We start from the raw sequence: 11,695 nt of genomic DNA on the forward strand, positions 1-11,695 counted from the left end.
GCTACCCTTAAGCTAACAAAATAAATTTGCAGTGACAATTGCTTTTTCATTTCCCTCAAATGCTTACATTTGGATTTTTATTGAATTAGTGTAGCTTCTTAATGTCTTCAAATCTACTGATTTCTTTCAGTATTAAGATGCACTGAAGAACTGCTGAGTCAGTGCCAGTTTTAAATCAGTGCCAGATTTGAGCATGAGCCAAGGAATTGGAAGAAGCCCAATACAGGGTCTCTTGAATTTGACATTGCTCATTGCCCCAACATGCCTTAATCCAGCCTTTGAGGTGAAAACTCCCACGTAACTCAATTCTAATCCTTGCATAATGGAACTTGAGAAAACAGAGTGGCATGAGAGGAGTGGCCAAGTCCTTGGGGTGGGACTCAACAAATATTGGATTTAGTTACAAGACAAACCAAATCTTTGCAACCACTTTAAAAGGGAGTTTGGATCCATCCAGGAGGGCAGACCACCACAACTACACAGAAGCTTCACAACTACACAGAAAGCCTGGCAATTTGTGAATCATAGAATCATGAGCACTGCAGGGAAAGTAAGTAGATTGTTTCTTTTAAGATTGCTTTTTCACCCGAGGTGTATGTATGAGTATGTGAAAACTGACACCTAAACATACAAATAGAAATGGCTATAATGTATTGTTGAAGACTTTGTTTTCATGGTCAGAATCACTGGGGTGCTGCGTGGTTTCTGGGCTGTATGGCTGTGTTGTTGCAGCACTTTCTCCTGACGTTTTGCCTGCATCTGTGCCTTGCATCTTCCGGGCCATACAGCCTGGAAACCACACAACACCCCAATGGCTATATTGTACTTGCGCCAGAAGCAGAACCTTACTTGAACTAGAGATGCTGGAAAACCCACCGCAGAATATGTCAACATCAGATTTATCTTGTTCTAAAGTGACATTTTTATGATGTAGGGCTGCTTTGTCTCAACAGAATCTGTAGCCAGATAGGAAACATTTGTTGCTCTCAAAATGTAGAGCAATGTTTATGCATATGCCTGTGGAAACAATTGTGCGATGTTTGAAAGTAACGACAAGAAAAGAAAAAAGAGAGAACGGCTTTTGGTGTGTGTGTGCATACAAAGGCTCTGCAAAAATGCTGCTTTAAAAATAAATGCAGCCTTTCTCCTAAAATTAACTAGTGTGGAAAAAAACAACATCTGGAACAAATACTCCACAGATGATAGAGCCAAGAAGACCACATGATCTGCAGAAACAGATGGAGCACAGATAATGTTTGTTTCACAACTATCTTGTTTGTCCAAGTTTTTAAGGATATTGCTTGTGCAGGGGCACCAGTTCTGTGCATTTCAAACTTCATTGCTACATATTTTTGGCCTTTGCTATGTGTGTGTGCCTTCAACTTGCCTATCAAGATAGACCAACTCCAAGAATGTCATAGGAAATTCTTAGGCAAGGAATACTCATAGATGATTTTGCCAAGACCTTCCTCTGAAATATAGCCTACAGCACCTGGTATCTGATGATGATTTTCCATCCAAGTACTAAACAGAACTAACTCTGTTTTGCATTCAAGATGAGATAGGATCCAGTGCCTTTAGGATATTTACACCTATATCCTGCTAGGTGTATTGAACTATTTTCACAGTTCTCTGGCTTTTAGCCATTTTCTTTAGATATAAACATGGATTATGGAGGGAATTCTGGGATCCTGGAAAAGGCAGAAAGAACATGGCAAGGTATCAAACATCCATGTATGTCTTCAATGTCCTGATCTGTGCCTTCCCAAATTTTAAAAGTAAGAATGTGTTATTTCATGTCTGTTATAAATGTAAACATTGTCTCATCCCCTATTATTTTTACAGGTCATCAAATGTAAGGCTGCCATAGCCTTTGAACCTAAGAAACCCTTTAGCATAGTGGAAGTAGAAGTGGCCCCGCCAAAAGCACATGAAGCTCGCATTAAGGTAAAGGAGACAATCTAAAACTGGATTAGTGCAGATTATCAGTATTTACACATATTCACTCTAATCAGGTAGGTTCTATCAGGCGAAATGAGGCAGCAGGCCCCATCTCTCTCAAGCATCCTACACAAAACTAGTTCAGGGTGCTGGTCAATTATAAGTGTTAAAGGAAAGTTCAGTGGTTGATCCAGGGGGATAGGATATATGCAGAAACATGAAAGGGAGGATGCATTGTGTTCTTCACTTCTAGCCAAATACATGCAAGGACAAAGACATCCTCCAATACAGGGTTGTAGCCAGAAAAAAAATGGGGGTGGGGTGGGGGGTTTGAAACTTTTTTTTGTGAGTCATGAAGTGTAGGTCCATAACACAAAACAATTTAAATTATATGATTTATTCTATATTTTTATATAGACTTAATTAAATAATTTTGTATTTTAGTTACAAAGTTTCAAGTCTTAAAAAAAACCTGAGAATAACTTTTAATTGGTAATTTATGGTTACACAAGAATACCACAACGTCTGTTGGAAACACTTGAAAACTGTGTCAATACACTTTGACAAAAATCAGGTTCCATCAATCAACTTTGCTGGACACACAAGAGTGCAAGTTCAGACAGTCTTTCTTACTCCATTGTGTTTCATATGTATATTTTCAAATGTTTAATAGGAGTTGAAAATGACATTTCATTTGTAGCTGTTGACAATGGAAATGTTGCAGAAATCTGAAGAAGTTTCTTCACATTCGGAAAAAGCTGTCCATTACAGATAAGAAACTGCCTCCTCTGCTACAGAATCTACCTTCCTTGAGGCAACCCAGTGCAGTCAGCCACCCAAGACACCCAAACCTTATGCTTTGCTGGGAAATCTCTGCCAATAAATGCCAAGGGCAGAAACTTCCCAAATTGTAGGATGAACCCCTGGGGCAAAAGCATATCAATGGGAACCCTAGTATCCTCTGAAATACTAGCCAATCTCAAAACATAAGTTAGATTTGGGATAGTTTCTTTCTTCTTCTTTTTTTTTAAATGACAAGTTCCAGCATCCCCTAGATAGCATGAGCAATCAGCATGCTGGCTGTGGGAATTTGGAGGTTTTTACTCCAAAATAGTAACTTTTCCAAAATACAACCACGGCAACTTGCTGTCTAGTGAACATGTTTCCAAGCTATAGATAGCTATGGAAGCAACATAGCTGTTATTCCAAAATTGCATTCCTTTGTCATATTTGTGCCATAGAGGGACAGGACTTCGCCTATTGCCATATCCTCTGGAGTCAAATCCACTTCTTCTGAGGTGGCCATGAATGACTTCACAAACAGCCACACCATATTCCTTGTGAGGCTATCTTTTGGTGGTTTCTACTGTCACTATCCCCATTCTGAAATATGAATGCCTCTCCAAACCTGTTATGTTAGGAGCTTTGAGCTCACATATGCTAGCAATTTTGCCCTACTCCTTTGCCTTTGTCCACCTCTGGCATGCGCCTCCACCCTTGAGAACATTTCTGAAAGTGAATCTGTCTCTTGGGTTGAAAGAAATTCCCCACCCTTGCTCTAATCTCCTGTCAAACATAGGCTCTGCTAAAGTATACTTTGATTATGTAAGCATCAAAAGCTCGTGGTCTCAGTATAATAGATATCTCAGTATAATAGAAGCGTTTCCAACAGGTTTGAGCTAGCTTTCAGGTCAAATTGAGGGCAGCAACATCCAGAGATCATATAGATCTTAAATATGAAATACAGTATGCATTTATAAATTCTAATTCACAGTCCCTACACAGATCTGCAAGAGTTTTTAGTTTTGCATAATAGGTTTAGAATGTTTTTGCAACCACTGACCCTCCACAAGGAAATCTATGACTTGTTATTCAATATGAAAAGAAGAGGATGGAAGATGGAAGTTTTATGATATATGGCAGAGATTTCATTTATTAGTTCACCATCATGAAATTTATGCCACTTTTAAGGTGTCAGAAGAAGTTATTCTGTATAATATGCAAAGATGTATCTGATGAAGTCTCAGAAAGCTTATGCTACCAACTTCTCTGTCGCATTTGGTTTCAAAGGTGCTACAAAACCCCCATTGCATATTTATGAGCACCAAGTTGATTGCATAAGCATATTGGGGGCATGACTGGCATAGTTAGCAAGGCATCTGCAGTGAGTTGAAGCAAAGGCCCAGTGCTGCTTCACTGCCAAACCATCCTCCAGCTTCAGTGATTTCTTCAGAGTTGTTCAGCATCAGCAAAGCTCCAAATATAACTAAGGTTTGGAGAGTCATTCATATTTCAGAATGGGGATAGCTACAGGAAACATCACAGTAGTGTTGGGCCCTAACCCTAACCCAGCACTTGCACAAGTATGTCATACATTTCTGGATCAGACTGTTAAAGTGAAAAGAACTTCTACAAGTTTTGATGAGACATCCTTTCTTCTCTACTGTATTGTAGTATACATACGACTTTCAATGAAGACATCCAAAAGACCTCAGTTTATGGACAAATGAGCCATACAGAGCTCAATTTAGCATTTTTCAGTCAATGTGCTGGTCTTTATCTGCAAATCCTTACATGGCTTGTGCTCTAAGGACCAGAAGTAAAACATGTTCAGCCAGTTTGTAGTCACTGGTTGATGGCGTCTTAAAAGTACTTTTTTTGATTGAGATGAAGCAGAGAGTGACTGTGAAAGTGGATTTTTTTGCTAGGGTCGCCTTGTTCCTTCTGGAAGCTAGAAAAATCTTGAAATTTTTTGTTTTCATTAAAAAACAGTCTGTTTTCTTTTTCCCTCCTTTAGGACAATTTGTAATTGAAACGGAAAGGAAAGGGGCATAATCATATGTGGCAACCCAGGTTCCTACAGAATAGGTTTCACTTTGTTGACCTTCTCAATTATTGCTTCTTCATATCCTTGTCCTGATCTTTCCCAGCCAACTCAAGTATCCTTACTGACATATCTTCATCCATAAATTGGTTCACATTCATGATCTTCTCAACTAAGACCTGTTTTGGCAATTCCAGTGTGATCCCTTCACCTTCTCAATACATAGTTTATGATCAATCTAAGAGGGCCCATGTCTTCTTCCTAATTGCCTTTCTCCGCCTTCGAACATCTTTGGGGCCAATTATTACTTGGCAGTTGGCTGTTACTATTATCGCTGCTGCTGCCTGAGGACCCTTTCTCTTTGGGCTGTGAGAAAAGAGTCAGTATTCTACATCAGCTACTTAATTAACTCTACAGTTGGTTGTATTTACCCACAGATTCTTCATCAACCAATTTGACAACATTTTTTTTAAATCCCCAAAGCAAACCTTGATTTTGTCATTTTATATAAGGGATATAATTTTGCTACTCAGTAGTATATAATAGGACTTGAGCATCTATGGATTTTAGTGCATGGAGCAAACTCCAGCAGATACCAAGGATCCATTGTACTTACCTAAGTAACTTTTTCTGCTCTCCAAACTGGACAGAAATGTTGTACTCCAATTGCTGGCAGAAGGAATCTCTTTCTCCTCAAGCAGTCAATGTCTTGTGAAGTAGGTTGGGAGGGGATTTGTAATCGAGGTAATACTGTTATAATTGTGACAAAGTATCGCTTGTGCATACAGAACAGTTCCATTCTGCCGGGATGGTGAAGGGCATATTCATCAAGTTTAGGGTGGGGTGTTGGGCTAGAATTAATTTAACTAAGCTAAAAGATTGGTTTGTATTTTTATCATGTTAGTATGTAATCGTAGCAAATCCTTTATCTGTATACCAAAATTAACAATGATATCAAAATTCAATAGAAAAAAATCCTTAAATAATAAGCAATTGTAAAAAAAAAAATTCTAAATGGGAAGCAATTATCTGTAGCTGTTGTTCATCTTTATCACAGATTTTGGCTACTGGAATCTGTCGCACTGATGACCATGTATTGAGTGGTTCAATAAAAACAACGTTCCCTGTTATCCCTGGCCATGAAGCTGTTGGTGTTGTGGAGAGCACTGGGGAAGGAGTTACCTGTGTGAAACCAGGTATGGCAAAGTGCAATGAGAGAGCATTTGCATGCATACACAATGACAAAAGTAGACTAGTATAGCCAAGTAATTGTTCAACTGGCATCTTCTATAATGCTCTACTTGCCAATTTGAAGAGATTAGAAAGTGTCTACGCCCAAGCCAAGCAGGGGCATGCAAGAAAGCAGATGTGGTTTTTGTTTTATCATATCTTTTCATATCTTAATCATATTAGATTCTGGAGTTAAGATAACTAAGAGGATTAGGTGACTTGACACACCCAAAGTTGTTTAGTTGGCAATGTTATCAAATGTGAATTAAAATGGCTTTTCTCAAAAGTCCTAACCAATAATGTTTGATTTTCGGTAGTGAGATAGATTGTTGTTGTTTTTTGCAATGGACAGGTCATTAGTTGTGGTCCAATTTGACTCAGTCACAAACCTTCAGGCTCACAATATTCTTTTCATAATCCCTAGGAGACAAAGTCATTCCACTCTTTCTCCCACAATGTGGGAAATGCCGCACTTGCAAGAATCCTGAAGGCAACTTGTGTGAAAAGAATGAGTGAGTTGTCATCATTTCCAACAGTATTAGAAAGTACTAGTATCTTACTTGTACTACAAACTTTGAAAAGTACCCATTACAATTCAATTTCTCCTTCCATGTTTTACAGTCTTTCTGAATTTAAGGGATTAATGTACGACGGCACAACCAGATTTTCTTACAAAGGGAAGCCAGTTCACAATTTTGCTTGCACCAGCACTTTTGCTGAATATACTGTAGTACATGAGGATTCGTTGGCCAAAATTGATCCTGCAGCTCCTCCTGAGAAAGCCTGTCTGATAGGCTGTGGATTTTCTACTGGCTATGGTGCTGCCATCAGATCCGGAAAGGTAAGCAACAGGACATAAATGGCTGATTTGGAGCTGGAGAAATTTGTCATGTAGCTGAATTTTGTGTCAGTGACCTATCCATTGTGGAACTAATAACCTAATAATTACTGACCACATTTGGGGATTGTGTTGAACTTGATTCTATCTTGGCGATTTGGCTTATATGTATTTATTCTGTCTGAATTTTAATTTATTATGATTTTATGATGTTTTTAGTTGTATTTGTGCATTGAATTTCTGCTGTTTCTGAGTCCCTCCACGGAGGTAGAGAAGATTGGGATATTAAATAAATAAATAAATAAATAAATAAATAAATAAGAATATATCTGTAATACCAAAAACGTACAAATAAATGTATTTTATTTAAGCTTAATAATGAAGAGTTATGCCTGACCTCACTAGCTCTGAGGATGCTTGCCATAGATGCAGGCGAAACGTCAGGAGAGTATGCCTCTAGAACATGGCCATATAGCCCGAAAAAACCTACAACAACCCAGTTATGCCTGAATTTGATTCTCAGTCCCAATTAGAGTAGACCTGTTGAGTGTTTTGGTTAAAGGGGAGTCACCATGGGAATTGGGTGAATTTACTCAATTCCCAAACAAACAAAGCTGCTTCAATGAGAATTGCATATTTATATCCTCCTTCTAATTTACAGAATTTTTGTGTTTCAAATGATAACAAGAAACTATAGGTATGAAATCAGGAACATAAAGTTCTCAACAAATAAATACAGTAAAATGGGAAAAAATACTTATTTTAATCATATGACTTCATATTACTATGGGTTTCTAGAGTAATTTATTATGTTGACATTGATGCAGGTGACACCTGATTCTTCTTGTGCTGTTTTTGGTCTGGGAGGAGTTGGCCTCTCAGTCGTCATGGGTTGTAAAGCAGCTGGAGCATCGCGGATCATTGGGATCGACATCAACAAGGACAAATTTCCCATGGCTAAGGAGCTGGGTGCCACCGAGTGTATCAGCCCTCTGGATTTCAAGAAGCCCATCAATGAAGTAGTGCTGGAAATGACTGAAGGGGAAGGTGTGGACTATTCATTTGAAGTGATTGGTCGCACAGACACCATGGTATGTGCATAAAGTTCATTTCTTGAAAGATTTGAAAAGGAAGGAACAAGAAAGTATGCGTTGCTTTTCCTATTTTGCTTTATCTTGAGATTCTGCTCCATTAAACTGTTGCAGCAAAGCTCCAGACAGCAATGCCAGCAGACAAGGATTGTAGAAGCTGAAATTAGAGCTCGATCAGCTTATTCCCATTAGTCTTTGAAGTGTCTGAGAAGCAGCCCGTTCCCATAATTTGTTGAGAAATTAGTTTATTACTTCCTTACTTGCAGTGGCCTATATGCTGTTACAGAAATTCTAAGAGAAGAGGATAGATAGCAGGGCATATACAATAGCAGGCATTTCCTTGGCTTTATCTGAATGTATGATTTTGGATTTGCCTTAGGCTGCTGCCTTGGCTTCCTGCAACTTGAACTACGGTGTCAGTGTGATTGTGGGAGCAGCGCCTTCAGCATCAGAGATTACCTTGTCTCCAACACTTATTTTCACAGGACGTACTTGGAAAGGCTCTGTATTTGGAGGTATGGCCTTAACATCAATCATTACCTGGCTACTAAAAAGACTTATTTAAATTTGTAATCATGTGAAACTCAATGTGTGCAATAGCAATGGAATGTCTTTCAGAAAATCGGTGGGAATGAGCAGGAGCACCCCAAATTGTATTGATTACAAAAATACAACTCTCAGAAATCCTAGGCAGCATAGCCAATATATATGTTTTGATAATTATGTGTAAGCATGACACAGTATAGAAATGTGTGAGATGGTCAATGGGTGATTTATCTTAACCATGAGCAATCTTATTTGCAGGTCTCAAAAGCAAGGATGCTGTTCCTAAACTGGTTTCGGAGCTCATGTCAAAGAAGTTCATTCTGGATCCACTAATCACCCATGTTCTGCCTTTTGATAAAATAAATGAAGGGTTTGATCTGCTCCGAAAAGGAGAAAGGTAAATGTTTCCTCTTTTTTAAATTATAATATCCCCATAGTGGCAGCTGGTGGCTTAATTGTCAGTGAACTAGGAATTACTCTGGCTTTTAATCTGAATTCTGCAGAATTCTGAATCTGTTTGGAAGATAGCGTTTAGCACCTTGGATAGCTCCTTTAAAGTCAAGTCTACAACCCAAGCAGGTTCTCTATCCGGCTCCCATTTGTCTTTACTTAAAGCCATTGCACTCAGTCATATAACCCAAAATATCAAGGCAGAAAATCCCACAGTATCTGCTTTCAACTGGGTTATCTGAGTCCACACTGCCATATATTCCAGTTCAAGGGATTTTATTCAGCTATGTGGATGGGGCCCTAGTTAAAAGTAAACAAAAGTGTTCCAAAAGGTAATGTATTGGTGTTGGGAAATCTGCCTTGGGAAGGAGTCTCTGAAAAAGAATTTTGATATTTTGGACAGTTACTGATTGTGCCCTTACTGTCAAGGTCAGTTTTTCCCCTGGACAGTGCTTTCATTAACCAGTATAGTTTGTTGTTGTGTACACCCAAGTCATTCCAGAGTTATGGCAACCCTAAGGCAAACCTTGGCAAGATTTATTGAGAGTGGGTTTGGTTTTGCCTCCCAGTGAGCTGAGAGAGCAGACTTTCCCAAAGCCACCCAGTAGGTTTCTATAGCTGAGAGGGATTCAGTCTTTGGTCTCCAGAGTCTTAGTCCATTGCTCAACCTACTACACTAGTCTGTATTTTGGAGTAGCAGAGACATTTTTCAACCAAATACCTATTTATAAAAAGGTTTTGATATTTAAAAATGAAATGAAAAAAGCAAATACAGTGTTGTAACATCAATAAGCATTCAGTATATCAAAGATTTGCAGAACTGTTGGATGGGTGACATCTGGCTTGAAAAGTGCATGTGAAATGGATCAGAGGGAGGGGTGTCTTAGTATACCCCAAGATAAATATGACCTAACAATTTGATGCAGCCCAGAATTGGAAACCAAGCCTTATGAGAAATGACTTAAGGGTCTTGAAGTGTTTAGCTAAAAGAGGAGAAGACTGAGAGATTTATTTATTTATCATGTCAGGAGCAACCAGACAGTTGTATTACATTTTTAACAAAACAAAACAAACAAACAGACAGACAAAACACAAAGTTTGCAAGCTTGGTAGCTGATTAAACATCCTTTGACCAGTAGCTGGCCACTTGGAGTGCCTCTGGTGTTGCCGCAAGGAGGTCCTCCATTGTGCATGTAGCAGGGCTCAGGTTGCATTGCAGTAGGTGGTCAGTTTTCTGTGTGTCCAGGGGGGAGGCTCTCATTGGGTATCAGCCATTGATTGAGGTTCTGGGTTTGAGCCTGCCACTTTTGGACTCTCGCTTGCTGGGGTGTTCCAGCGAGTGTCTCTGTAGATCTTAGAAAACTATTTCTTGATTTAAGTCATTGACGTGCTGGCTGATACCCAAACAAGGGATGAGCTGGAGATGTCACTGAGAGATGAGAGATGACATGATAGTTATGGGAACAGGGGTCATACAGGAGAAATCTTGTTTTTTGCTGCTGAACAAATGGGTCCAAATTAAAAGAAAAGAGAATCCACCTAAGCTATAGAAAAAACTTGTTTTTAATGTAAGAGTGTCACAATGGTGTAACAGATTGCCTTGGGAAGTAGTGAACTCACCATCTTTGACACAGATTGGACAGGCATCCTTTAGGAGTACTTTAATTTCCTGCATGGCAAGGGGTTGAACTTGATGTCCTTTTTTGGAAAAAAAAATCTTGGCCTAGTAGATGGCTTTGCTAGCAGATCTGAAGTCAACAAACAGAAAAGGATTCTCCCTACAGAAGGCATTTTAGCTAGCAAAATAGGCTTGTACATTAGTTCTTCCTGAACATTAGGAAGAACTTTCTAACAGTGAGAACTGTTCAGCAGTGGAACTCTCTACCCCAAAGTGTGGTGGAGGATCCTTCTATGGAGGCATTTAAACAGAGGCTAGATGGCCATCTGTTGGGGGTGCTTTAAACACTATTGTCCTGTTTCTTGGCAGGGAGTTGGACTGGATGGCCCACGAGGTCTCTTCCAACTCTATGATAACCTAATAATGTACTGTCAGCAAGTCTTTGAGTTAGAGTTACACTGTGAGTGTGAATCTCTCTCATTAACTATGTCAAACAGAACGGAGGCCACCCAATTTAACTTTAAATTATGTTCTCATGTTTCAGTATTCGCACTGTTCTGAAAATGTAAAGATCCTGACAAGACAACTGAATTCCAGGGGAACCATGAATTGTGCATCACATCATGAAACACCTGTGAAAAGGACCGTGTTGTGTTACATGTAGAAATTTGTTATAAATGTCAACTTTATTTCTCTCTGTGTGAAATACAAGGTAACTCTGTCTTATGAGTTACTCTTTTACTGCATGGAGACCATGTTTAAATGGATCCATAGCAAACTTTTCATTTGGATACAGTTTTGTGTATTTTCACAATAAATAATGGTATTGTGTGATGAATAAAGCCTTTCTCATTATCCCTGTTTCTCCCATGTGTGGTTTTTCCAACCAACTTTAAATGTTTTAAAAGGAAGAAGTGCATTTCTTTAATTGAAGAATACATTTTAACTATATGGTATAAAACAACATTTAAGGAGAAAAATGCAAGCATTAATTAAATATAAGATAACATGTAATAAAACTATTAACTTCATAAGAAATGGTTGGTTACCTGTAATCATGTTTCTGCCACATGCCATAGTTCGCATGTGGCAGAAACCTGAATTTTGGTGTCATGTATGCTTCAAATGGCCATCAGTTTCGAGATTAAATAAACCAT

At 38.8% G+C, this 11,695-nt stretch overlaps 1 protein-coding gene across 1 annotated transcript; it reads left to right on the forward strand.

The window, feature by feature from the left end:
• The first annotated feature begins 316 nt into the window (after window positions 1–316).
• Window positions 317–11,393, forward strand: LOC132776984 (alcohol dehydrogenase 1B-like). The gene is made up of 9 exons (XM_060779189.2): window positions 317–550; window positions 1,846–1,947; window positions 5,823–5,961; window positions 6,420–6,507; window positions 6,617–6,836; window positions 7,661–7,924; window positions 8,304–8,439; window positions 8,729–8,867; window positions 11,083–11,393. Exons 1-9 carry the CDS (start codon window positions 533–535, stop codon window positions 11,105–11,107), a joined length of 1,131 nt encoding a protein of 376 aa, XP_060635172.1. The 5' UTR covers window positions 317–532; the 3' UTR covers window positions 11,108–11,393.
• The last annotated feature ends 302 nt before the right edge of the window (window positions 11,394–11,695 follow it).

The sequence above is a fragment of the Anolis sagrei genome, chromosome 5 (genome assembly GCF_037176765.1).
Source record: "Anolis sagrei isolate rAnoSag1 chromosome 5, rAnoSag1.mat, whole genome shotgun sequence".
NCBI lineage: Eukaryota > Metazoa > Chordata > Lepidosauria > Squamata > Dactyloidae > Anolis > Anolis sagrei.

Excerpts from the sequence above, each read along its gene's own strand:
- LOC132776984 (XM_060779189.2), top strand. Across the intron at positions 8,440-8,728 it reads GAAAGGCTCTGTATTTGGAG|GTCTCAAAAGCAAGGATGCT; the intron begins GTATGGCCTTAA and ends TCTTATTTGCAG. Across the intron at positions 8,868-11,082 it reads CTGCTCCGAAAAGGAGAAAG|TATTCGCACTGTTCTGAAAA; the intron begins GTAAATGTTTCC and ends CTCATGTTTCAG.